This window comes from Anomalospiza imberbis, chromosome Z (assembly GCF_031753505.1).
Source record: "Anomalospiza imberbis isolate Cuckoo-Finch-1a 21T00152 chromosome Z, ASM3175350v1, whole genome shotgun sequence".
NCBI classification, from domain to species: Eukaryota; Metazoa; Chordata; class Aves; order Passeriformes; family Viduidae; genus Anomalospiza; species Anomalospiza imberbis.
This window is the reverse complement of record NC_089721.1, coordinates 73255137-73281394: the sequence shown is the minus strand read 5'-3', so window position 1 is coordinate 73281394 and position 26258 is coordinate 73255137. Positions and strand designations below refer to the sequence as shown.

At 43.8% G+C, this 26258-nt stretch overlaps 1 protein-coding gene across 9 annotated transcripts in view; it reads left to right on the top strand.

Annotated features, from left to right (window-relative positions):
• The window catches only part of RASGRF2 (Ras protein specific guanine nucleotide releasing factor 2), a 126254-nt gene that overhangs the window by 26284 nt on the left and 73712 nt on the right, over window positions 1–26258 (top strand). For 8 of the 9 annotated variants that reach the window (XM_068177068.1, XM_068177069.1, XM_068177067.1 and 5 more), the window contains exons 2-4: window positions 12135–12241; window positions 24526–24673; window positions 25500–25589. In XM_068177068.1, the coding sequence (XP_068033169.1) occupies window positions 12135–12241; window positions 24526–24673; window positions 25500–25589 (345 nt within the window). Of the gene's footprint in view, window positions 1–12134; window positions 12242–20606; window positions 20728–24525; window positions 24674–25499; window positions 25590–26258 lie in introns of those variants that run through there. The other variant, XM_068177072.1, reaches the window with a different exon arrangement.

Here is a 26258-nt window from a genome sequence, read left to right as displayed (position 1 = left end):
CTTCAGTGTTTGGGTGGGTGGGAGGTTCTGCCACGGGGTGAGAACAGTGCAAAATGAATGCAGTGGGTGAGGAAGGGATTCTACTTCCTACCGTGAGTAATTTACCTCTTGTACAAACTTTGCTGCTCGATTAGTAGTGCTGGAGTGACAGGTGTGGCTGAAACCACAGTCTGTGGGGGAACAGAAATCCAGGCATTCTCTGTAAGCTGTGAAAAGTTTCTACCCTGTTATCAGAGAATATGAGTAATTGTTGAATTACTTACAAAGCAAAACTTCAACATGTCCTTTGATACATCATGACACTAATTTGGGTGAGTATTAGGAATACTGTGCACTTCACACTGAAAAACCTTCAAACTGAATCAACTCCAAAATCTATGTTACTAAGCTATTGGGTGCAGCACAGTTAATACAGCTGCGGACATTTTGGGACAAACCTGAAAAGAAAACGTGCTGTTGCTCCAGTTGGGTAAATTGTTGGAAACTGGATGTGTGCTTAAGTGGGTCTTTGACAGTCAATATTATAAAATGAGGATTCTATCTGTAATGCTATTGGTTTTACAGCCTGATCATAATTTTATTTGACATAAAGCCTCAACACATTTTAGCAGTCTCCAGCCAAATTTTGAAAACTTAATTTTCAGCTCACAATTGGTGTAGTGGAACTCAGTTCTTACCCTTCTTATAAAATGTTGCTGGCTGTGACCCTTGTCAGTGTGAGATTGTTTTTCTATATTTGCAAGGTAAAGCATTGGAGCATTTACTATTACAGCATGTCCAAATAATGTCAACAGTTAAGGACATTTTAGACAATCTTTGTGCAAAACCAGAAACTGAAAATGAAGAGTCAGAAGTCCTGGGGATTAGGGAACGATTGTCATATGATGGAATCATCCTAATTGTTGCTTGCCAAGGTGAGGTGCATTGGTTTGTGTTTGTTTGGGGTTTTTTTTTTGGTTTTATTTTGGTTTTTTTTTTTTTTTTTGGTGTGTGTGGTTTGTTTGTGTTTTGTTTTTTTTTTTAATTTTTTTTTGGGTTAGTTTTGTTAGCTTGGGTTTTTATTTTTTCATTGCAAATTTGGAGAATTCAAAGGACACTAGATTGAAGAGTGTGTGTAGAAATGTCATGGAAATTTCATCCAGATTTCTTGGTGGGTGAGACAGGACAGGACTCAGTCACTGGATCTTTGATGTGCTGAGGTGAGGCCAGTGTTTTGTCTCCCCGTGCATCTGAGTGAACCCCATCTGCTCAGGGGGTTGGTGCAGCAGTCCAGGCCATCCCCTGGGGGTCTGGAGTGTCCAGATGTGCTGGAATGTCCAGATGTGCTGAGAGAGGCAGCTACAGTTTCCCTAAACGGGAACTTTTCTACTCACAGTCCCTGGGGGAGAGCTTGGGAAATGTCATTTCAAGGAAGAACCCGTTTCTCTGAGAGCTGTGGTTAGAGCAGCTCCATGTTCTGCTCTGGAACGTCCTTCCCTGCCCTCCGGGGTTGGATCCAGGTGCCAGAGCAGCCAGTGCTCCTCTGGTGGGCTGTGAGTACATGGAAGGAGGAGGTCGAGGCTCTGGTGTTGGAATTACCTTTTCTTGCTCAAAACCAGAGTCTGTCACTTTTCTTGCCAATTTTTTTACAAGGTTATAATGAAGCTCTGACCCTTCAGGGCTCCTTAACCACAGAGTGTGGCTGTCAGGGAGCATGGTGCCAACAAAAGGCTGTTTTCCTGTGCAATAAAATCATTCAGGTGTCATGAAAACCTTGTATTTGGTTCTTTGCACTGGTCTTTGATTTTCAATCAGAGCCCTGTCAGCCTCTGGTGTTGGTGTGTGTCTGTACCAGCCTCGTCCCTCATCTCACACAAAACTGCAGTTGCTTGAAATTTTAAGTGTTTGATTTTTTTTCTTGAAAGTGTTTATAGATAGAAATTATTATATATAACAGGGATGTAACAAGGTCTGAGATGTGCTGACTTCTTATTCTTGCCTCCCTATCGTGTGTTGGCTCACTTCAGGGAGAGAAGATCTGTTTATAGCAGTCTTGATTTGAACTCTTTTACAGCAGATCTATATTTGGGCATCTTTGCACATATCCTGGTGTCTAAAATGGGCACCATAATTCTTACCTTGTAGAGGAGCTCAGAGATTAGTTCTGTAAAGAGCTCTGAAAATGTCAAATGCTGTGTTTGCATATTTTGAGAATATAATTAGAAGACAGTAAATTAATCTGCTTCCTGTAAATAATTACATCAAAATTGTTTGCTCTGTAGAAATTGTTTGTGTGAATGCTTTGGGGTGGATTTATCTTTGTTCCTTTTTATTTTTGGTACATATGTGATGGTGTTTGCTGAGGAAGCAAGGCTTCACTCTTGCAGTGCACAGTATAGGAATGCAATCTTCAAAATCCAGGCTGTTCATATAATTTCATTATTTACCTGCCTGCTCATTCTTTAAAATGGAGCTGCATGTTTTCAGCAGTGAGGGTAATTTATTACCTAGAAAAATTTAACTTGGGCTCAGGAGGGTTTTCCATTACTTTCTGTGTTAGGGTTGACGAAGGAGGGTGTGTGTCTCTCATCTTGATCCTGTATGTTTGATGCAGGAGCTCTCTGGAGAGATTTTTCTGGTCCATATTACATAAGTAATCAAAACAGAAGGTTGTAAATGTTCGTTCTGGCCTTTAAAGTCTGATCTTTTAATTAAAATACAGGGATGTCTTCTGCAAGGCAAACCAGATGCTGAGGTTTGTGTCAGAATTGGTGTGGAGGAGCTCTCAGCACTGTCAGGTTTCAGAGGAAAGGGCTTGGAGAGCTCTGGCTGCTGTTTGGACAAGGAGGGGAAGGCTGTCAGTACATGGAGAAAGGTTAAGGTTGTGACAACTGCTGAACAAATGAGACAGCATGAAAAAAAGAGCAAAACACAGAAAGCTTTGAGTCCTGAAAAATGTTTAACACTGCAAATGATTACCGTACTCCCTTTGGTCTGTTTCTGTCTGTTTTCCCCATCTGTCCTTTCTGTGCCAGCTTGAACACCACGTTTTTCTACTGATATAACTCTATTTCTACTAATTTAGTTGGATTTCTACTAATTTATTTGTATTGTGCTTAGTTACGTGGTCGGGCTGTAGTCCTGGTTCATGTCACCCGTGCCATGCTTGAGGAGGGACCAAAACCTGGAGTGAGTTGAGTGTCCATTCCCTCCAGTTTGGGCCAAATGGAAGCTGCTGAAACCCTGAAAGGGGGGCAGGGACAAGGAGTGAGGGGCTGTGCCCTCAGCCCACCTGCTGGGTTAGGTCATCAATGGGGAAAATGGGATTTCTGTGCTCCCTCTCCATCACTTGCACTGCAAACATTTCACTGCCGCGGTCCCCACAGGCACCTGCCCGTTTGTTGGGCTCTCAACAAACGTGAGAGGGTGTGCCCTGAGAAACCTCTCAAATCAGCATTACATCCAGCACTCACCAAGGGAGTGGTTGTTCCCTTGCCAGCGTAAAGAATATTTTACAGAGAAACGGAAGACTGGGAGGGAGCAGAGGCAACAAGTGGTGGCTGGAATATGTTTGTGTTTAAGTGCGCGCTGCAGCTCTGAGTGCTGTGTCCCAATGCTTGGGAGGATCAAAACCCTGGGGATGGGGTCGAGGGTGAGCACAGGGCTGGCTGTGTCCACCACCAGGTCTTTGGAGCGGTTCTGTCTGTCTCTGGCCTTGGGCAGGCTGGATTTGGCCATGCTTTGCAGGAATCGCTCTCCACTTTTCAGGAACGCAGCCTGCAGAAGCATCCTCAGGGCACATCTCAGCACCAGTCACCTGGGGAAATGAGATGCAGAGATGTGTCAGTGGCAGTCCCAGGAGCCCTGGTGCACGTGGGAGGGAGGCAGCAGCCCTGGCAGGGCTGTGAGTGTTTACTAGAGACTGTGCTGTCACTGCAAGGCAGCTCTCAGGTCCCTGGGAAGCAAGTGGCTTGTGGTTCCTGGCAGGAAATTCCCACTGGACTGTGTCAAATGCACTTTGAGATGAAGGTACCCGTGTTCAGTTTATTATGAGTGAATAATTTAGCTGCACTTACTTGTTGTAACCACTCCTGTAGGTTTTGCTTGTTAAATTTTTCCTTTTATGTGGCAGAATTTTCCCCTGTTGAGAAATGCTGCTGAAGTACAAATGGTCTGCATTGAAAATAGAGCAGATGGGCCCATATTAGCCTGGTTCTCTCATCCATGAAAACAAGTGCTATAACCATTGTAATTTGGTGTAATTTCTATGCAACTCAACAGAGTTGCAGGAGGATTTAGGTCCTTGGTGACCTTTGTGTATTCCTTGACTTCTGTTTTGCATGCAAGTTGGTATTTTCTAATTGACAGAGTAAGAGTTTATAATACAGGGTGCATTTATGTGTAATCTCCCTAACTGGAAAACTGTTGATTGCATAATTACATATAATTACCTCAGTTGTTCTTGGCCTGACAATATTTGTAGCATGGCTCAGGAAGGCAGTCCACTGTCAGATGTCAGAATAGATTTCATGGAGCAGGTTGGCGCTTGATTAATTCAATATTGGCCGAAGAAAGGAGACGTCAAGCCATCCCTCACCCAGTACAAGATATTTTGTATTTGTCCAGTTTGAAGCTAAACCTGGAGCAGGTATCACAGCCTGTCTCTGAGTATCCTCAGTGTGGGAGATCCAAATCAGTACCTTCTAATGTGCTGTTGGCAGATGAAAGCACTGTTTTCATTTACGTCTGGAATATTTTTCTCCCTAGTTCTGTTCAGTATCAGATGTCTACCTACTAGGGATGATGAAGTAATACTAAAATGGTAAAAAAAAAAAAAAACCTCCTTAATCCCCAGGTGTCACCAGAAAGAAACACAGAACCTGAAATACTCCAGTGTGTCTCTAACAGGTTTGCAAATTACTTCTTTTTTTTTTTTTTTTTAAAGAACCAAAATCGAACCCAGAATCAGCAAGAAAAACCCCAGGAAACTTGTTAGAGCCAGCACTTCGTGAAGGCACCAGCACATCTCATTTATAATCAGGTGCAGAGCAATCTGAAGGCTGTAGAAGACTCTCATGCCACCAAGGGAAGTTTTAATTAGCCCCTCTAGGACTATGAGAAAGGCTTCAGCCAAAGGTCCAACTGCTCTAATTACATGTCCCACACGGTGGCTGGGGAAGGCATTTATTTAATCCTTGTTTTTTTTCCCTTCCCTCTGCTCTGAAATGACTTTCCAGTTATTTTTGGCTTCAGGATGGTTTGCATTACAAACGTGTGAATTCTGTGTGTTTGCTAGCCCCGAAATTCTGCACAGTGACCCCGCTGCTCTCCCTGCACATCACTGCCACTGCATCTACCACTTCCTTTGTCACACAGCATCACCAGACTATCACCAGCTCTGTGAACAACCACTTTCTTCTGTTTGTTTTGAAGCTGTTTTCTCTGACCTTTGTTTAATAGATTTATTTGTTTTTAATTGGAAAAGAAGCAGACCTGTGACACCCTGTTCATCCACTTTGTACACCTCCTGGTTTTGCAGACTCCTGTTGTATCCCTGAAGTTGTTCCTTCCATAGAATTACAGGACATTCTGAATGGAAGAGACCTTTTAAGGGTTTCCTAGTCCAACTCTCCCTGCAATGAACTGTGACTTCCTCACCTTGGTCAGGTGGGTCAGAGCCCTGTCCAGCCACACCTTGAATGTCTCCAGGGGTGGGGCACCCACCTCCTCCTGGGCAGCCTGTGCCAGGGCCTCACCACCCTCATGGTGAAATACTCCTTCCTCATATCCAGTCTAAATTGGCCTCCTTCATCTCAAAATCATCATCCCTTGTCCTTTCTCTGTGCTGAAGAGTCCCAGATTAAGTTTTTACTTACCCAGCTGGGACATACTCAACCCTTTCCACACCACTCCTGTTTTTTTCTGAACCTGTCCCAATTTATGTCCGTGTGAAAACTCCAAAAGTGCCCATGGTATTCAGGATGTTTCATAGTGTAACTGCCTTGTTCACTTCGTTCTGTTTCTTTCCCAGCCATCCCTGTAGTCTGATTTGCTTCTTTTGGCATTGCTGAGCATTGGGATGGTGTTTTCATGGAACTTTTCCCTGGCACCTTGCTCCTGAGCGGTGCTACCAAGCACAAAGTCCATCTTTCCACATGTGAAGCTTGAAATGTCTTTCCTCACATGTGTGCCTGTGCGTTTGTGACAATTAATTCCATCTGCCATCTTGCTGTCCAGTAACTCAGGCCTGTTGAAGCTCTTAATAATACATTCTCATCATTACTATCTCAAATAATTTACAGACTTTATCATCCTTTGTAATGGCTGTCCCAGTCCTCAACAGAATTCCTAAAGGAAGTCCTTTGATGACTTTTTTTCATTCTAAGAACTGACAGCTGGCCCAATATTCCAACTGTTTCCTAGCTTTTGATCAGATTTTTTTTTTTCTTTTTTTCTTTTTTTTTTTTTTTTTCACCTGTGGAGCGAGTTTTTTAAGTCATAGATGCTTAAGCATTTCCCTAGATATCTGTCAAAATCATTGCGAAAACCATTTTTGTTGCAATCCAAACACCTGCTGACCATTCTGAGAGCTCCTCTGGGTTTACAGGAGGTGCCATCCTTGTACAGAAACCATCTGACTCTTCCTGAGTACATCGTGTTAATTCTGATGTCCACTAATCCTGTTCTCATTATAGCTTCTACTAATTGGTGTGATACAAGCATGAAATGTGTTGGCTCAGTAGGTCTCCCTGGAAACTTCAAAATGAATTCTCAGTCCTGTCATCATCCCGTTCTCATGCTAATTTAGCAGCAATGGGATGTGGATTTCCTGCCAGGAGTGGTGGCACAGCAAGTCCCACCATGGGGGAATCTTCTGTGGCAGAGAGGGACCCTCCTGTCCACCATGCTGCCGGCACAGCCATGGAATTACAGGATGGTTTGGGTTGGAAGGGACCTTAAATCCCATCCCTGGCATGACAGGGACACCTCCCACTGCCCCAGGCTGCTCCAACATGTGCCACGCACATTCTTCTTTCTCTCAGGATTTTTCATAGAGGAGCACAGAGGAAAGAAAGAGAAAACAATTTCTATTTCTGCTCCTTGTTTTTCCCATGTGGAATGTGTTTGGAGAATTGTTCACCTGGGGTGATTGCTTGGTTGGGTTCTGGTGAGGATTGTTGGGGCTGATGGCCAATCCAACCCACCTGTGTCTGGACTCTCAGAGAGGGGCACGAGTTGTGAGTGAGTTAGACATGGCAGTTAGAAAAGCAGGTTTGTAGTTTTGGTATCTCCTTTAAATAGCATAGATAAAATAGAGAAACCATTCAGCCTTCTGAGCTGGAGCCAGACATCAGCATTCCTTCCCACTGGTTCGCCTGCTTTTACAATACCAACCTGTCCTGGGACACTTGCAGGGATCGAGGGGCAGCCACAGCTGCTCTGGGAATTCCCTCCATCCCAGGGCCTCCCCACCCTCCCAGGGAACAACTCCCAATATCCCATCTCACTCTCCTCTGGTTGAAACCATTCCCCTTCTCCTGATGCCACGCGTTGTTAAAAATGATCTCTTTCTGTGAGGGATTGCTGCCTTCTCCCCCAAACATTTCCTTCACCTCCACACGTTCATCCTTGCCCACTTAATGCCTTCTAGAGATGCTGCCTTCTTCCCATCATTTCCCCTTCTTTTCCTTCCCTTTCCCCAGGATGTGAGTAATACAGAATTCTCCTTTTGTATTGTGTTTCAGAAGCTGGGCAAAATACTGTCAGTAGAACACATCTGAAAACTCCATGAGTTAATGTGTCCTTGGATAGCATAAGCTGCTTTGATTTAGACTGCAATTTGCTGCTTTTCCTTCTGGGATTACTGAGGAGTTTTCAGTTGCTGCAGTGATCGTTCTCTTTTGCTCAATAATTTACTTGCATTTCAGGTTTCACACAGGCTTACAGGTTCTGAAATGAAAATGGCTTTAGAAATCAAGAACAATAAACATTTTTAGCTAGTCATGTTAAATTTTAATTAATCACCTCTGCCACCTTTTCCAGCATCAAAGGTTTGCAACACACCCTTGCAAACATCAGGCAGTGAATGTAAGCCTTAAATACACGGCAAATGATTAAGCTTCCTCATGCCTCACATTGAAGACAGGCTTTTGTTATGGCTCTTAATGTTTTGGTAGCAATCTTGGTACATGGACAAATTTTCCCCCCATTGCTTTTCATCTCTGGTTTCCATTCTTATCAATATTGACACCTGTAATTCTCTTTTTAACTTACTCTCAACATCCTGGCTTGAATCCAGGACTGCAATAAATCTGTGAAAGATCGGGAAATAGCCAACTGGCCAGATCATGGCACAACTGAGTTTTAAAATGACAATTTCACAGTGCATTATTATAAATTGGTTTTATGTTCAGCAAGGAAAGCTTAGGGAAGGGCAAACCACGGGCAGGTATCTATTGCCACGCCACACACACCCTCTGGAAGTTCACAGGACAGTTTGGTGTCACCCGGGAGCCCCTTGGAACATAATTTACCTGTTGGCTGGCCCTGCTGATGGGAGGGTGGGATATCAAAAGCACTGCTGACTCTTGCATCGTTTCCCCAGTGTGAGCTTTGTCTCCCGGGCAGGGAAAGCTCACCGAATTTAGGAGGAGCTGGCAGTGGAGCTGCCAGGTGGCATTCCCTGGGGCAGCAGCTCCCCTGCCCTGTGACAGGGCATCCTCATTCCTCTGTGTGCCTCAGTGCTTCACTCAGGGGGTTGTTTGGAGCATCACCTCTCATTGACCTCAGTGGTCTGAAAAAGCAGTACTTCTGTTACAGGGCATGTATCATTTGGGTTATTTTTTTTCCTATTTTTTTTTTAATTGGCTTTTTGATTTTTGTTTCTTTGTGGGGTTGTTTTGTGTGTATGTTCTTTGTTTGTTTGTTTGCTGTGTTGTTGTACACTTTTTTTTTTTTGTGAGAGCTTGTCTGTTTGATTGATTCTTTTTGTAATCAGAACAATGTTTTTTTTCCCTCTGAAGGGGAAATGTTGGAGCTGCAGAGGTTTTGCTGCCTTGCTTTGAGCACTTGGGCAGTTTTGTAAGGGCAGAGCTGTGCTGTGAGCTGCTGCTGGGCAGCCCAGCTCTGGTGCAGGATTTCTGCACCCAGACTCTGAGCATGGCTCCAGCCTTGTCTCTGCAGCAGGCACCCATCAGCTCCTTCCTCATTCCTCCTTCACTGCAGGGAGAAACTCTGGTTAGCCCCAGGTAGGAGACAAGGAGTGACACACAGCAGTGCTCTGTCAGTCATGCCTTCATACCTGTGCCAGGTACCAGAAACTTTCCCTCCTCTTTTTTTTTTTTTTTCCATCTTTACCTTCAAAAACTCTGCTAAAGGTGTTTTTGTGCAAATGAAGCCTTGCTGTGTCACTTGTGTGCACCTGAATACTGAAAAGACACCTTAAAATGAAATTACTTTATTTGTTTTATGTCAAAACACAGATTGTTCATATTACCTTCTATGGTTCCAGTGGTTTTCAGAATAAACATAAACAACAAAATTGTCTAGCTGACCTTGAAACACAAGTGTGTTCCTGATATCCAGCAGACAGGATAATGATGGTGATGAGGGTAGTTGATGAAAATATGTGCTACAGTGCTTAAATATTTACTGTTTTCCCTTCAGGAAAAGGATGGTGTGCATGCAGAAGGGTGTTCTTTACCTGTGCTGTGCTGCAGTGATGTGCAAGCTGAACTGTTTGGCATTGAATAGCAGTGCTAAAATTATATTGTCTCTGTGTAATTATATATACAGGCCTACTCACATACAGCACTTACAGGAGAATGTAATAGTGCATCACAGATCCCATCTTATCTTCTTGTAGTAAATTAGTTTTTAAAACGAGCAACACTTATTTTGAAAAGAGGATTTAAAGATGACTTTGAGACTCTTTTTAGGGGCATGTTATGTTATTTTTCTTGCACTTTTCTTGCTCTAGAGTTGACTATTTCTGGATAAATGAAGTGAGAGCTGATGCTGATGCTTGAATGCAATATGCCTGTTTGGGGGGCTGACAGGTGTAGGTGATTTCAAAACAAATGCTGTCTGTAATTTAGCTATAGTTGGCATGGGGTCCAGACCTGCTGTGGTTGCCCTCTAAGTTAGTTTAAATGTATGCATTTTCTTGGTCTGACTGTGTGTTTCTGGCGTGCCTGTCACCATGGTAACTGCACACCTCTGAGTTTAAATTCTGTGACATGAGATCACTGCAAGTCTTGCTTTACAGAGGCCTGAGTTGCTGCACTTCAAAAGTAGGGATATTGTCTCTCCCTTTAACTTGAATCCCCACACAATGGGATTAAATCCAGTGCTTGTCTGCACTTGTGTCTTTATTCTAATTTTATATGTAACAGCTTTATGAAACGCAAATAACTTGTTACATAATATGCAGTGCTGAACAGTGTGATTTATCTTTAAATATGCTTTTTAAAATAGACTATTCCACTCTATAAACAGAGCAAATTTGTGTGTAATCTTGCTGCACTTTTCACTGTGCTGTAGGTTATTTTCAACTGCACTGTATTGTTGTAAAAGTTTTTATCTTTCACTGCTATGGAGAATCCTATGGATCTGATTAAATGGGTTTTTCCTTCTTATTCACGGTGTTCAGGTTTAAGTGATATGCTCTGTTCAAACCTCAGAGGTTATAAGATTGTCCTTATACTCGTTAATTATTCCTCATTTGGGCTCTGGAACAATTTAATTTCTGAGACTTAAGAGGTCTGAGCCTGAACTTCCTTTGTTTAAAGCCTGTTAAATGTGAAGGCTGCTTCTGATTTGTTCTCAATTCTGTTGTGATTGTAGTCCTGCAGTTCTGGTGCTCTTCTGCTCGAAGTGTGCTTTGTTTACGTGTAGTGATGTTTAACAAACTTATACAATGCACGAGTGATTAATTTCTCCTCACGGAATGCCTTTTTTGTGCTCATGTTACCCAAAAGGAAGCCAAATGTAGGAGTGCTCGAGTTTGGCTGTTGGAGCCCAGACAGGAATTTCTGTTCCCTGTGCACAGGTGTGGAGGTGGGCGAGGGCTGGGGGAGTTCTGGGCAGTGAGGACAGTGGAGGGATCCAGAGAAGTGCAGTCAGAATTGCTCCTGAATGACCTCATACCCAAACCCAGATGTTTTTATGACCCTCACTCATCCTCCTGCCTGTGAAACCTCTGGATTTCTAAAGGGTGCATTTAGGGCACCTGTGAATTAAAGGTGTGTGTTGAGAGGGAATATTTTCTGACCTGTTTTCATCCGAGCTGGAAGAAGCCTGTTTGCTCCCTGGCTGCAAGTTGGTACACAAGCTGTGGAAAATAAGGTTGTAAATAACCATCCCTGTGGAATGGGAGCTAAGGTGGCTCTCCCCTCCCCACCAGCTAATTCTGTTAATGCTGCATTCTGACAGTGGCAAATGAAAAGTGGCTCCCTGAAAGTTCTGTGGAACTTACCAGGGCAATGCCCTTCATACAGGAAATGCCAGATTTTGGGTGAATAGCATTTTCTTGTGAAAACAAAAGATAGCTGCCATGCAGTTATGGGTGAGGCTTCTTGAAAGAGGGGAAAACATGTTTTGGGAGTGCGATGGATGAGAAGGGTCCCTGTTCTTGTGGGAAGGTGGGGAACAAGCTGGAGCCAGTGCAGAGTCTGCATTTTTGGGAGGAGGTGGTGGTGGTTCCAGGCTTGGGTCCCCACGCTGGCTTGTGAGGGAAGTTCTGGGTTAAAAAAATGCGAGAGAGAACTGCAGACACCCCGCTGTAGTTCTGCTATTGCACTTGGCTGTAGGAGCTCTTCAGGGAACTGTGTTTTGTTGTCTTGGATGTGGAAGTTTAAGAACAATAACTTATCAATGAGTACATGAAAGCTGTTACCTTGATACACAGGGGAATATTTTCAGGGTAGTTTTAACTTCAATCCGTGTTTCAAGACTAAAACTTAAAACACATCTTCTTTGGGCTGGCAGCACACTGGGCTGAGTATAGAAAGTCTTCTGGTGGTTTTATTTGCTGGGTGGGATATTTTTTGTATTTTGTATTTGTTGTTTGGTCATTTTTTGTTCATTTTCTTAACTTTATCTATCTTTTTCATTTAAGAGTTTCTGAACCTTTTTTCCCTTCTTCTAATTTGCAGCACTACTTTACTGTTCTCTTTGGCCATGAGGGGCAGAAGCCACTGGAGCTGCGTTGTGAGGATGAGGTTGATGGAGATGAGTGGGTAGAAGCTATTCACCAAGCAAGGTATGAAACTCAATTTGTGACCCTCTGATCCATTTTATTACAGATAAATGGATAATACTTTGAGAACCTAAACCCACCTTCCAAACAGAAAGAAATGTTTACATGTATTTGTTGGGTGTTTGCAATTCATGAGTACCTTATAGGAAAAAAACACCTTTTACACTGAATGCTTATTTCACTGTCTTTTATCTTTCATAAGCAATTGTGCTGCAGTTGAAATTAGTTCAGGGAGAATATTATTTTATTAGAAAGAAGCCCTAGGATTAGTCTTCTGTTAGAGACAAGTGTGTCATGTGAATGAGGAAATTAATGATATGTCAGATGAATAAATGAGTTTTTCCTTAAAAACTCTTACAGAGAAATAAATGTAAGAAAGAGGAGGTCAAGCCATTAAGATGATGAAGTGTGACAAATGAAATTTTGACTTCAAAACTGAAGTTCTGAGCCACCTGAACCACCGTTTTATGAAAAGGGACGTTTTAGGACCTTGAGCCATGCAGTAGTCTGTGCCTGAGGAGAGGTCTGTGTGGCAAGTGCCCACGGTTTAGGTGTAATCTAAATTAAACCCATCTCACTGAAAGCCTGATGAATGCAGGTCTTAGGAGAAATGATGCTCACTCTTCAAAATTTTTAGAAGTTTAATAAGGGGTAAAAGGGATAAAATCCAGTGCTGGGGTGCTTGGCTATTTGCCCAAAGCACACCCTTAACTTAAACCATGTTCTCTATATCCTGTTACATTACAGGGGGTACATGCACATTCATGAGAGTTTGAGCTCAATACTTATATATTCAAACTTTCCTTTGGGTTTAGGTGTTCTTTTGCTTGGTTTTAACCTTTGACTTGACTTCATGCCATCTTGTAAATTCAACCAATATACTTTATTTCTTCTTGTGGTTCCATCCTGTTGTTTTTACACTCCCTGGTAATGAGGAGTCAGTAAATTGGGTTCTGGTTTTTGTCACTCCTATTTTACCGCTCAGACAATCTAGAAATGCAAGGAATCACATAATTATCTTACACCATTCTCTGAGTTAGTTACATAAAAGCATTTTAACATCAGATAGTATCTATTTTAATATTATGCTATGGCCTATGACATAATATACTTATCAAATTACTATTTTCTATTTATATAAGCTATACACTGCATACACAAATGTACAGATTATAGTATACCAAAAAGCAGCTAAGAGAAATGACAAATTGTACTATATCAGGATCTTTATGATCAGTAATAACTTGCAAAACAAAAGCTAATACATAAATGTGAAAGCCAATAACTGTATTTGTCATTTATAACAGGAGGCAAAGCTGCTGCTGAAATGCACTTTCTGCAGCCTCCTCCCATCCACACTCACCTCAGCTAATCTGCAGTGCCATGGTAACGCACAAGGAGCCAGGCAGCTCCCGAATTGCTTAGGACACGAGCCATGTAAACAGAAGTGATTCTGCTTCAGAACTAAAATTGAACATGAGCAGCTCGTAGTTTTTAATTTAGAGCTTGTGGAGCGAGGCCCTGGGGCTGCAGGCCTTGTGCTGCCTAGGCAGCCAGCTCTGGGACCTGTGTCCTCCTCTTGGTGATGGTGATGCCTGGAGCCTGGAGCAGAGGCTAGACAGTGTTAAAGGAATAAAGTGGGTATTTATTAAAAGGCATCAAAGGATGCACCTTGGGCAGCACGAAACTCTGGCCAAGGCTCCACCCAAGATGGACTCTGAGTCACGAGTCCTCATGCTTTTATGAGTTCTGGTCCCTTTCCACATTGGGGTCATTGCCCAATTCCAGTTCCCAGTGATGCAGTCCCACCCTCCCAGTTTGCTCTCCTCCATTCCCTGTTGTTTGCACTTTTTGGGCATTTTGGGCCTTTTTGTTGTTTGCACTTTTTGGGGCTGAAGCTGCAGCGGTGTCCTTGGTTCTGGGGCTGGAGAAGGATTGTCCTGTGTGCCCGAGCTGTGAGGAGAGCTGCTGACACTCTGTATGAAGCTCAGAGTTACTCACCAATGCAGTGCAGGGTCTGGGAAATATGAAAGCTCAAAGTTAAGGCATCAGTGGTGCCACTGAGCGGGGCTGTGCCCTCTCCCAGGGCAGCCCTGCGGGGTGGGCAGTGCTGCTGCCCTGGGTGACCACATCATGCCGTGCCTTGGGGGTCCCTGGGGCTCAGGGCTGGCCCGGTGTCCCCTGTGCGACAGCCACAGCCCCGTGCTGCTGCGGGGCTTGTCCTGGTGTGGGACAGCTTTTGCTGGGAGCTTAAGCTGGGAGCTTGTGTTGATCTGTTGGATGGAAGCAGGGCTCTGCAGAGAGACTGAGATCGGTTGGATGGATGGGCAGAGTCCAACAGCATGAAGTTTAATAAGTCTACGTGCCGAGTTCTACATTTTGGCCACAAAAATCCCCTACAACATTACACTGGGGACAGTGTGGCTGGACATTGTCCAGGCGGAAAGGGACCTGGGGGTGCTGCTCGACAGCTGGTTGAACATGAGCCAGCAATGTGCCTTGGTGGCCAAGAAGGCCAATGGCATCCTGGCCTCCATTAGGAATTGTGTGACCAGCGGGAGCAGGGAGGTCACTCTGCCCCTGTCCTGGGCACTGTGAGGTCACACCTCCAGGGCTGTGTCCAGCTCTGGGCCCTCAGTTTGGGAAGGACGTTGAGACGCTCAAGCGCATCCAGAGGAGGCAACGAGGCTGGAGAGGGGCTGGGAACAGAAACCTTCTGAGGAACGTTTGAAGGAACTGGGGTTGTTAAGCCTGGAGAAGAGGAGGCTCAGAGGTGACCTCATGGCTCTCCACAACTCCCTGAAGGGAGGCTGTGGACAGGTGGGGTCGGTCTCTTCCACCGGGCAGCAGCGACAGAACAAGAGGACACAGCCTCAAGCTGCGTCAGGGAAGGTACAGGTTGGATATTAGGGAAAAATTTTCACTGAAAGAATAATAAAGTTCTGGAATTGTCTTCCCAGGGAGGTGGTGGAATCACCATCTCTGGATGTGTTTAAAAGAAGACTGGACATGGCACCTGGTGCTGTAATCTAGTTGAGGTGTCAGGGCATAGGTTGGACTTGATGATCATAGAGGTCTCTTCCACCATCATCATTCTGTGATTCTGTGATTCTGTGCAGTGCTTGATGCCTTGGAGTGACTGCCTGGAGCAGAGGCTAGGCAAGATCGGGAGAATTAAAGCAGATGTTTATTAAAGGCCTTCCAAAGGTACATCTTGGCCAGTCAGAAGCCTCTCAGAGGCTGCACCCAAGGTGAACAATGATCACGAGTTTTTCACACAATTGTAAGTTTGGTCCGCTTGCATTTCAGGGGTTAATCCTCAATTTCCAGCTTCAGGTAATCAAGTAATTTACCCCTGGTTTGCTCCCCCCAGTTCACTTTTGTTCATAGTTTTGGGGCCTGAGGCTGTAGGGTGTCCTTGAGTTTCAGGCCCAGAGGGATTGTTTTGACCAAAATGTGACAATAGTAACTAGCACTCCATTTGGAGTTTAGGGCTATCCACTAATGCAGTACAGGATTTGAAAACTGTAAAAGCTAAATCAAGGCATCCTACTGACAGTGAGTGAGGAAGGGAGCAGGGCTTTTTGCCTCGTGCTCGTGGCGTTCGGGGACAGCAGCATCCTGGGCTTCCCCCTCTGCAGCATCACTTTGGTTTTGCCACAACCTTTCCCTGCCAGGAGGGGACAGCCAGCGGGGATTTGGGATCATCCCAGGGAACAGGGACAGGAGGAGAGGGAACGGCCTCAGGCCGGGCCAGGGCAGGCTCGGGGTGGGCAGCAGCAGGAATTTCTCCATGGAAAGGAGCTCAGGCCTTGGAACTGCCCAGGGAGGGTTGGATCCCCATCCCTGGAGGTGTCCCGGGAATTCCTGGAGGTGGCACTCAGAGCTCTGGGCTGGGGACAGCGTGGGCATGGGGCACAGCTGGGGCTCCATGGGCTGGGAGGGATTTTCCAGCCTCAGTGGTGCTGGGATTGTCCATTGCCTAGTGTAAAAGGTGTGTAAGCAAGAAGAGCTTCGTAACACAAGGTAAATTTTTTGCCCCTTGTAGTTCAGTCTGTAAATGTGTCACACAGGAATTTTCAAGGTAGAAACTGACATGAAATGAAGGCAGTGGTAAACAATGTACAGCTGAAAATAATGAGAACTTGCAGAGAAGTTGGTTGTTACATTCAGGGTCAGGACATTTGACTCCACCAGGGAGTTGTAATTTAAAGTAATTTAATTTTGTAATAAAAAGCTGTAAAGCCACCAGGCTTTTTACAGGACAGCTGGGTCTCTGAGGTAACTAAGATCAGTGTTTTTATCTCCAACCCTTTTGCTATTTGCCTGTTTCCACCTTTTTTGGACCTACCTCCTGATGATATTGAGCTATGGACATCTCTGTGAGGGACAGTCTCATGGTCCTGTGCCATTTAGGGGATTTTCTTAATCACCTTTTCTGCACAGGTATCTAAATTCTCATGGGGAGGTTTCCCAGGGATACGGACATGCCTTTCTTGTGTTTTCTTGGACAAAATTCCAACAAGTGACCAAAAAAAAAAAAAAAATTAGTTGGTAAGCATAGAGTGTCATTCCCTATTGTGGGTTTCCTCCTTGCTCTGATGATTTTCTACTTCACTACTTTTGTTTGCTTTGCATTGTGTCGAGCAGGAGCAGAACAGCCTGGAGTTTCTAATTAGTTACTAAACCGTTGGGTCTTTTGCTGAAGATACATAAAAAGAGGCTAAAATATTAGTTTTTGAGTATTGTGTAAGACTTTTCTTGCCAACTTAATGGAACAAAAGAGCACAGATTGTCTTTAGGGACTGAATTTTGCCTTCATCATGATCTAGACCTTTTCCCTTGAGTTTATCTGTATTTTTGACAAATGGGAGAAGTTTTGGCAACTTCTGAAGTGCCACTGTTGATTTGAGCCTAACCTAAGGGGTTTTTTTAGGACTTGATGAATGGCATTTTATGTAGCACTTTAAAGATGCTTTTTTGTACTATCTCAGGTGTCTTAGTTACAAATTGTAGGAGGCATTGAGAATACTGCCACTACTCTTATATTGAAAAGAGACCTGGGAACATCTTGTTCCATGTGAATATGCTGGCATTTGAGAAAGGGAAGTATTTAATTGCTTTCCAGAGGGTCATATCCTCATGAGGAGCTGTGGTAATCCCTGTGTTAGCTGAGACAATGCAATTGAGGTAGTGGAGGCTTATTGTTTTCTTAGACTGACATATAGAAAACCTAATTTTGGACTGCTTTTCATGATTTATTTTCCCCCAACACATATTTGTAGCCATCAAAATTTCTTCCATGTCTAATTTACTTTGTCAGTTGTAAACAGAGTGTTGATAAAAGGACGCTCCAATCTCAGTGCACCCCATGGTCCACACTGAGTAAATAAGAATTTTATTTGGATGCCAGTGCTTAATTTAAAGATCTTTTCTGCTGTGATGTTGTCCGTAGAGCCCTCTCCTCACATGGGGGATTGTTTGGCTTTTGAGCAGGAAGTGGGATATTTAATCCAGTATATTTTAGTGGAACCTCATTATCAGTTCCACACCTGTACTTACTTTTCTTCTCCTTCCATTTTATTTGAATTTTCACTATTTTGGTCTCTCAATAATACCCAGGGTGACAGAGCATGGTTTGCTCCTTCTGAGCTACATTTTTGGGCAGGAGGATTTATTCCTGGCAAGTCCTAATTCCTCTGACAGTGACTGCTTTGGGAAGTCCTGGTTATGGCTTTCTTCCAGAACTTCTTCTCTTATGAAAAAAATCTGTCTCAGCCTCAATACACTGAAGTGTACTTATCACTCTCTCTTACAAAATCTTTTGTATTTTAAGGCCTTTTTGCATTTAGCTCAAAATGTCTTATGCTTTTTTTTTTTTCATATGAATGCGGTATTAATAAAATTTATTGGACTTCTCTACTTTAGCTTATTCCAAAGTCTTAACTGTACCACGTGTGGCAATAAAAACCTTTCTTTCATGCACGCAGAAGTATGAACTTAATTGGGAAACTGATTGGAAAGGGAAATATGCATTTTAAATTTATTGCCAGCTTAGTCGTAATCAACCTCATTCCTCCAGGTCTGCTGTCTGCACAGGTGATGTGGGAGAAGAGCAGGGAGGAAAATGGGAATAATTCCTTCACCTGGGTCACTGTTTAAAGTGTACGAGGAACTACTGCCCTCTAACTGGCAATTTAAAATTAAGAACAAACAGAAGCAGAAAGGCTTTCTCTCAGATTGGTAGGCACACTTTGCTGTGTATTTTACGCAGCATTTTGCAGGTGGTTGTAAGCTCAGTGTGGCAGCTCAGAGCTGCCCTGTGCTGATGTCTTGCTGTCAGTAAAACTGTATTAGCTGAGGCCTGGTGCTTTAAAAACCATGATTCTGTGGTTTCTGGTGAGCTGTAAGTGAGGCAGAGGGGTGCATCCAGTACAGACACCCAGTGTGAGCCCCCCAGGAATCCCTGGGCTGTGCAGGCTGTCCAGGGGCTGCTCCTGCACCTCCATCCCCGTGAATAAAGTGGGTGTTTATTAAAGGCAATCAATAGGTACATTTTGGACACTCAGAAGTCTCCCAGAGGCTACACCCAAGGTGAACAATGGTCACGAATTTTTCACACAATTATAAGTTTTGTCCACTTGCATTTCAGGGATTAATTCTCCAATTCCAGCTCCAGGTAATGAAGTCATTCACCCCCAGTTTGCTCCCCCCAGTTCACTTTTGTTTATACTTTTGGGGCCTGAGGCTGTCGGATGTCCTTGAATTTCAGGCCCAGGGAAATTGCTTTGACCAAAACGTGAGGACAGTAACTAACACCGTGTATGGAGTTTAGAGTTATTCCCTAAAGCAGTACAGGATTTGAAAACTATAAAAGCCAAAATCTGAGGCATCGCCCTGCAAGTGCCTGTGCTGCTCTTTGGCTCCTTCTGGGCTTGCAGAGCCATCTCTCAGCCAGCCACCCAAGCCTGTGGTGTTCCCAGGAGCTGGTTTGGGTCTCTGGCACCCTCCAGCAGCCAAATCTGAAAGTCTCTGCTGGTCCAGCCCGGCCTTGGCGCAACCCCAGCGCTTGGCTGGCCTGGCTTGGCCATGGCTGGTGGTCACACCCGGGCCAGGCTCGCAGCTCCCACCCCTCCTGCGTGCCACTGGTGCTGCAGGGACCTGCGGCCTCTTGGTCCCAGCTGCAGAAAGTGGCACTGAGAGCTGCAGGAGTGCCCACACAGAGTCCCCTCACCAAGGAGAGGAGTGAGAAGCGGGTTTGCTGAGAAGGCGGGATGGGTAGTGGTGGTGATGTGTAGATCATGGCCAGACAAGTCTATTGATCACTCTGGTTACCTGTAATTCTTTATTCCTTTTTATCCCCTTATCAGTGTTTTCCAAAGCTTCCTGTTCCTCACTTTCCCTGCCTTTGGTTACTGCACTTCCCTAGCAAATCCATACCATCCTAAAATGCTCTTCTCTGTGGTCCGTAAAAAGTTTCACACGCCTGTGGTTGGTGGCTGCTCTCAGCCTGAGAGGAGATGTGGAGAGCCTTTCCACGGACTCTGGGCACACCTCATGGCAGCTTTTCACGAGCTTCCCTCTGAAAGGGGGCTCCCGAAAAAGGGGAACAATGATGTTTTACAAGAGGATGAGGGGGAATGGTTTTAAACTAAAAGAATGAGTTAAAATTGATATTGGGAAGGAATTGTTCCCTGGCAGGGTGGGCAGGCCCTGGCACAGGGTGCCCAGAGCAGCTGGGGCTGCCCCTGGATCCCTGGCAGTGCCCGAGGCCAGGGTGGACACTGGGGCTGGGAGCAGCCTGGCACAGTGGAAGGTGTCCCTGCCATGGTAGGGCTGGCACTGGGTGATCTTTAATGTCCCTTCAACCCAACCCATGCCATGACTGTGTGATTCATGCTGCCCATGCTTTGAGTTCTGTCTCAGTTTTGCACAATGGGGTGGGCTGCCATTCTCCTACAGCTTGTTTGTGGATGAATTCCTGTGCTCAGATTTTCCTGGCTGCAGTGCTAGGACAATGGGAACATCTGGGTTTTGGTGTGAGGTGTGAGTCTGGTGGGTGACACACTGGCTGATGAGAGGTGCTTCCAGCACAGTCTCCATCCCACACAACAGGGTGGCCTTCCCTGCCCTCGCACCCTGCTCCTGAGCGAGCCGTTCCCCATGGACATGGTTGTTGGGCCCACTTTTCCAAAGGCTCTGTCTCCCAGCTGATATCTCACCCTCTCGGTCAAAAGGATCATGTAGTAAAAACCATTTGGGGTGTGGAGTTCTCATGGTGCCCTGTGGCTCTGGCTGGCACTGGGATCCCTCAGAACCCTGGTTCACACCCCAAGGCACGTTGCTTGGAGTCAGAGGGGTGGGTTGGTTATGTTCTAGTGCAGCTTTTACTGTTCCCATCCCTGCTGTGGCTGTGACTGTGCCATCAGGCTTTAAAACCTGTCTGGAGGCTCTTTCTCCTCTGTTAGGGAGTTCTGCAGCTGCTCGAGGTGGGTGTGGGGACAGATGCAGACAATTTCTTCTGCCTTCCAGACAGCCAGAGCCTGGTTTTCATAAGGAGTGAGTTAGGCTGTGCATTTTGCTTTTCAGGAGGGTGGTTTGATGTGGCCAGACCAAATGCCTGCTTCTGCCAGCAGCCTGAGCAGCTTTGGTGCAATTAGCATGGGCTGCTCCAATGAACCATAACTCTGGTCTCATTTTGGGACAAAACTTAGAAGTATTTGTTGGTAGCACAACTGGAACTTGTATCCTGGCTTGCTGCCAGAGCAAGAAGACTTTAATAAAGAAGGTATGGTTAAACTTCCTCCAGTTTTCCTAGGTTTTTTGAGAATGTCTGAGACTAAATGGTGCAGTGCTTTTTAGCAGGGTTTTATTAATTTCTTCCTCTCTCCATGTAGTGGGTGATAGTCAGTCAGAGGTTCTTGAAAGACCTGGTTTGAGCCCTGCTCCTACAGATGATGGTAGTAGACAGGTTCAACCTCAGCTTTCAGGATGTTTTAGACGTTATAGAATTGCTTCCCTCAATAAAATATTAATAAAAATTCATATAAGCTGTGGCTTGCAGCAGTTGTTTCTTTCTATTGAAGGATACCCCAGACAGAAAACCAGACCTAGACTGGCTGCTTACAAGTTGTTTTATATATTTCTCTGTGTTCCTTTGACATCTGAACATTTTTGGTACAATTTTCCCTTACAAGGGTTTTTTAGACATGTGTGTTCTTGTCAGTATTGAAGCCCTGTCCTCTTGTAAGGCTCCTGGAATTACTCTGGATATTCGGATGAACACATTTGGACATGGTGATCTCTACTCAGGCATGCAGAGAGATGGATGGATGGATGGATGGATGGATGGATGGATGGATGGATGGATGGATGGAAGGGGCTTTTGAAAGAATGTGAAGTTTTATTCCAAAAGCCTCTGATTTTTCCTTTCCCAGGAGGAGTTTTGAGAAGGAAAATGGATTTAGTCTATTATAAGTTAGTGTAGGTGTACACAGGCTTTTCTAATTAACTCTTCTTCATACTGCTAATTATGGGAGTGAAGGAGATGTTGTTTGGTTTCCAGGCTGAGTCTGACATTTTTGACAGCCAAAGCCCCCCCACTGAATTGCTCTAAGAGCATCTCAAAAGAACAAAAACTTCAGTCTTCCAGAGCAAAATTTCTTGTTCCCCAGTAAAGCAAAGCTGTCCAGCTGAATGCATTTAAAGAATCCAAGAAATACACATAAATTTCTTCCCCTCTTAAAGGAAGAAACAAAAAAAGGGAAAGAGAAGCACTGTATGTAACAATATCTTGGGTCCTACACCAGCAGTTCATCTTTTGTGAGTCTGTGTCCTACTATTTTCCTACTATTTTTCTCATTTTGAATAAAGCCGAAGTGAAACCCCCTCAAATTCTGTGTTGAAAACAATTGGTAGCAAAACTTCTAGAACATTTGAAAAGGGTGAATAGAAAAAGAGAGTGTTTCACCATTCTAGATTTGGTTTTAGGTAGGAAGGACTATTTATGTTAAATTTAAATAAAAGCAGTTTATTACATATGTTATATATATTTTTATCTTGATAACATTGTAAAACAATTAGTGCTAACTCAGACATGATTAGTGCTTTTGATTCAGACAATTTTTAGAATGTACAAATGCCTTTTTAGGGTGCAAAGAGGTGAAATACTCTGGTTTGTGAAAAAAACCCAGAATTCTTGCAAAACAAACAAAAAAAAATTGAAAAATTTTAAAGAACTAATCTCGTACTTCACTGCTGTTTCTTGCACAGCTGAGTGATAAGTGGATTGCTTCATGACAGATTTATTTATGTACGTGTTTTACTTCTTGGAAGTGGTGCCCTGACTTTTCCTTTTTCCACTGTATTGTTTACTTCTGCAAGAGTCAAAATATAACAGCAGCTGTAATAGAATTAAATTTACTTCTTATTGTTTTTATAATCTGTACAAGGAGGAAAAGCTTTTACTTTATGATACCTGTGGGAACTTACTCTAATTATTTCAAATCCAAGCTTGTTTTCCAGGTTAGGTGTTGAATTCAATAGCTGTGGTTAATATTGGCCCCCTCCAGTGTGAAAGTGCACTAACACTCATTGAAATACAAGTAAATATTTACAGAAAAAACACATTGTAGAGGATGCACATTGCTGCAATTTTAAGGGCCTCACAGTATTTAATAGCAATTTTTCATTGTTTGATGAGTGCTATAACAAACAGGAAGAAATTTAAGGGATTTGCTATCTAAAAGTTCCTTCTGTTAAATGCTGTGCTCAAACTCAGCAGTGGAAAAAGATGTGATATCAAATAGTGAGGGATCCCTTGTCAATGATTTAGGGCCTCCATTCTGCTGTGTTTGGTTGGGTCTTTACCTTGGAAATGTACTTAAATCTCAGAGGAACAACCTTCCTAAAACCTGGGGTAAGAGGCAGCAAAGTGTCTGGATTTTGCTGCTTCAGGGTCAGTCTGGTGAAGATGCTGCACAGAGAGAAAGTGATTTTTCCTCCACCTGAAGCTGGGAAGCATTTCTGACGTGGTGCTCTGATTGTGGCATCTGATTGCGCCAGGGATATTGTCCCTTTCCAGGGAAAAGCTGCCCGAGAGCTAAAAGAAAGACTGATGCCGTGGTTCCTGATGCTGATTGGATTAAAGGCATTTGTTTCCATAATTTTAAAAAGTCCTAAAAAAATAAAACATGTGTTAGCACACTAAAATGACAGTTTTGATGGGAATTCTTCCATAAATTGATCTGGCAGATGGAGAGGAATAGCTCTGATGAAGCGCTACATGCTCCCCCAAGCCCTCCCAAAAGATGGGATAGAATCAAGACCTTAAAATAAGCAAAACAAACAGAATTTACCGAGTTCTTAGCATGATAATTAGAAGCTCATAAGAAGTGCAGTTGTCTTGCTCTCAGTAGCTGAATACTGTGAAACTGGGTACTGTTGCAGCCGTGAATAAAAAGGATATTGAACTGTCTCAGTTTGGATGGTTTGGTGATAAAGATTTGGGTGGTTTCTGATCACACTGCACATTATAACTTAAACCAAACAAGCATGGCTTTGCAGGCTTATTGCCACTGGGGCTGTGTTATCTGTCCATGACCCATGAGGGGGTTGTGATGCCTTGAGAGGACACCCAGAAGAGAGGCTAGGCAGGATAAAGAAGTAAAGTAGGTGTTTATTAACAATATATTAGGCTGGAAAATAGTTGTTTTGTCTAGCTACACTGTGAGGAAATAGAACGATTTATATGAAGTGCAGAGTTATATAGTAATGCAGTACAGAATCTGGAAAATATGAAAGCTAAAACTTAAGGCATCATTTCCCCCCTTGTGGAGTCTCTATTCTAAATATCTACTAATAATAGGTACTTAATAATAGATATTTATCGATTTAACAACAGTAAATATCTAACAATAGTAAATAGCCATCTAACTAAATACTATCGATTTTCTGTTGACTGTCTATCTAAATATCTAACTAAATACTATAGATTTGATGATAGTAAATATCTAGCAGGAGTAAATATCTAACAACAGGGAATAACAAATGTAGCAATAACAAATATCTAACAGTAGTAATGTTTTGCACAGTCAGCTATCATGCAAAGAAGAATAATGAATAATATGAACAGTTCTTCAGGCACAGAAGAGGAATAATTTCAAACATATTTTCACCTGCATCACTCTCTGTTTTTTCAGTTCTTTCAGGAGCAGAAGCCTTCTTAAACCAAAACCACTAAGACCCAGTATCTGGCTGTTTTTAGTGACCTGATCTCTCTCTGGCAGCTACTCGGACATCCTGATCGAGCGGGAGGTGCTGATGCAGAAGTACATCCACCTGGTGCAGATCGTGGAGACCGAGAAGGTGGCGGCCAACCAGCTCCGGCACCAGCTGGAGGACCAGGACACGGAGATCGAGAGGCTCAAGTCGGAGGTGAGCGCCAGAGCCACCGGGCAGTCACTGACAGGAGCCTTCTGCTGGGTGCAGGGCTGTGGGGTTGCCTTGGGAGGCCTCCTGGAGCAGAGCCAGACAGAGTTAAAGGAATAAAGTTGGATTTATTAGAAGGCCTTCAAAGGATGCACCTTGGGCAGTGCAAGCACCCGGCCATGGCTCCACCAAGGGTGCACCCAGGGTGGAATCAAGGTGGCCTCCAAGTCACAAGTTGTCACACTTTTATAAGCTGTGGTTCATTTCCATACTGGGGTTCATTGTCCAACTCCAGGTCCAGGTGACGCAGTCCCATCCTCCAAGTTTGCTCTCCTCAATTTCCCATTTTTTACAATTATTAGGGCTGAAGCTGCAGCGGTGTCCTTGGTTCTGGGGCTGGAAAAGGATTGTTTTGTCTGGCTGAACTGTGAGGAGAGCTTGCTAACACTCTGTATGAACTTCAGAGTTATATATTAATGCAGTACAGAGTCTGGAAAATATGAAAGCCGCAGCTTAAGGCACCAGTGTCATTCAGTATTTCTGTAGTATTCTGTGAAAACGGCAGAACCCAGCGAGGTTAATATGTGACAGTCCCCTCCTCAGATAAATAATTTTCTTTGAAATGTTGGGGCCTGTTGGGCTGATTGTGTTACTTTTCCTGACATGCAGTCATCCTGGCCTGATGTGCTCCAGTCCCTGTCCCCAGATGTGTGCTGGTCATTCTGTGCCCCTTCTGCAGGCTGGGGGAAGGGGAAATTGTTGTTCTGTTGGTACTCCAGCCAAGGATTTCCTTAACTCGAGGAAGCATTTAATGAATGTTTGGTTTTGTCAGATTGTAGCACTGAATAAAACAAAGGAAAAAATGCGACCTTATCAAGGCAACCAGGAAGATGAAGATCCAGATATTAAAAAAATTAAGAAGGTAAACATGAAGTCTTTTGTGTTTAAAGGGAGAAGGGTGGGATGAGGGGTGTACTTCTGGTTTTCGGTCTAGTTTTTGTGTTTTTTGTTTTTTTTTTTTTAAGTACAGTCTAATTGCAACTTTTTCTTTGCCCTGCCCCTGCTTAAATCTCTTCAATTACATGTATTTTTGTGCCACATTTAATCTTGTGATGTATTTGCATGCAATCCTTTATGAGACATGTCTGGATTCTGTCTTTTTCTGGGGTGTGCAGTTTGAGCCAGGGTCAGCCCTGCGCTGATAACGTGGTGTGAGTTTTCCTTTTCATGTAGGTGAACCCTTGTTGCAGAAGCTGGGAATGCCCCTTTTAGTAGCAAGAGAGCTTTGAATCTGTATGTAATTCACTGTATTCCGTATCTTGGTCATTTGACAGTTGGGCCCCTTTTATTTAAAGTTATTTTTTCAGAGTAAACTGATAGCAGTGAAATTTTGCACTTCTCATTCATCTTATGAAGACGAATGATCTCCACATCAAGTCAGGGCACAGACATAGTGGAATTTCCTGTGACCAGATGTAGACCCCTTCTGTAATCTTTAATCCACTTGCAACTTCACTAGATATTGTGCTTAGTTAAATTTTTCCATGACACAGAGGTGCTTTTTAAGAATGCTAAAAATCTGTCTTTTCGA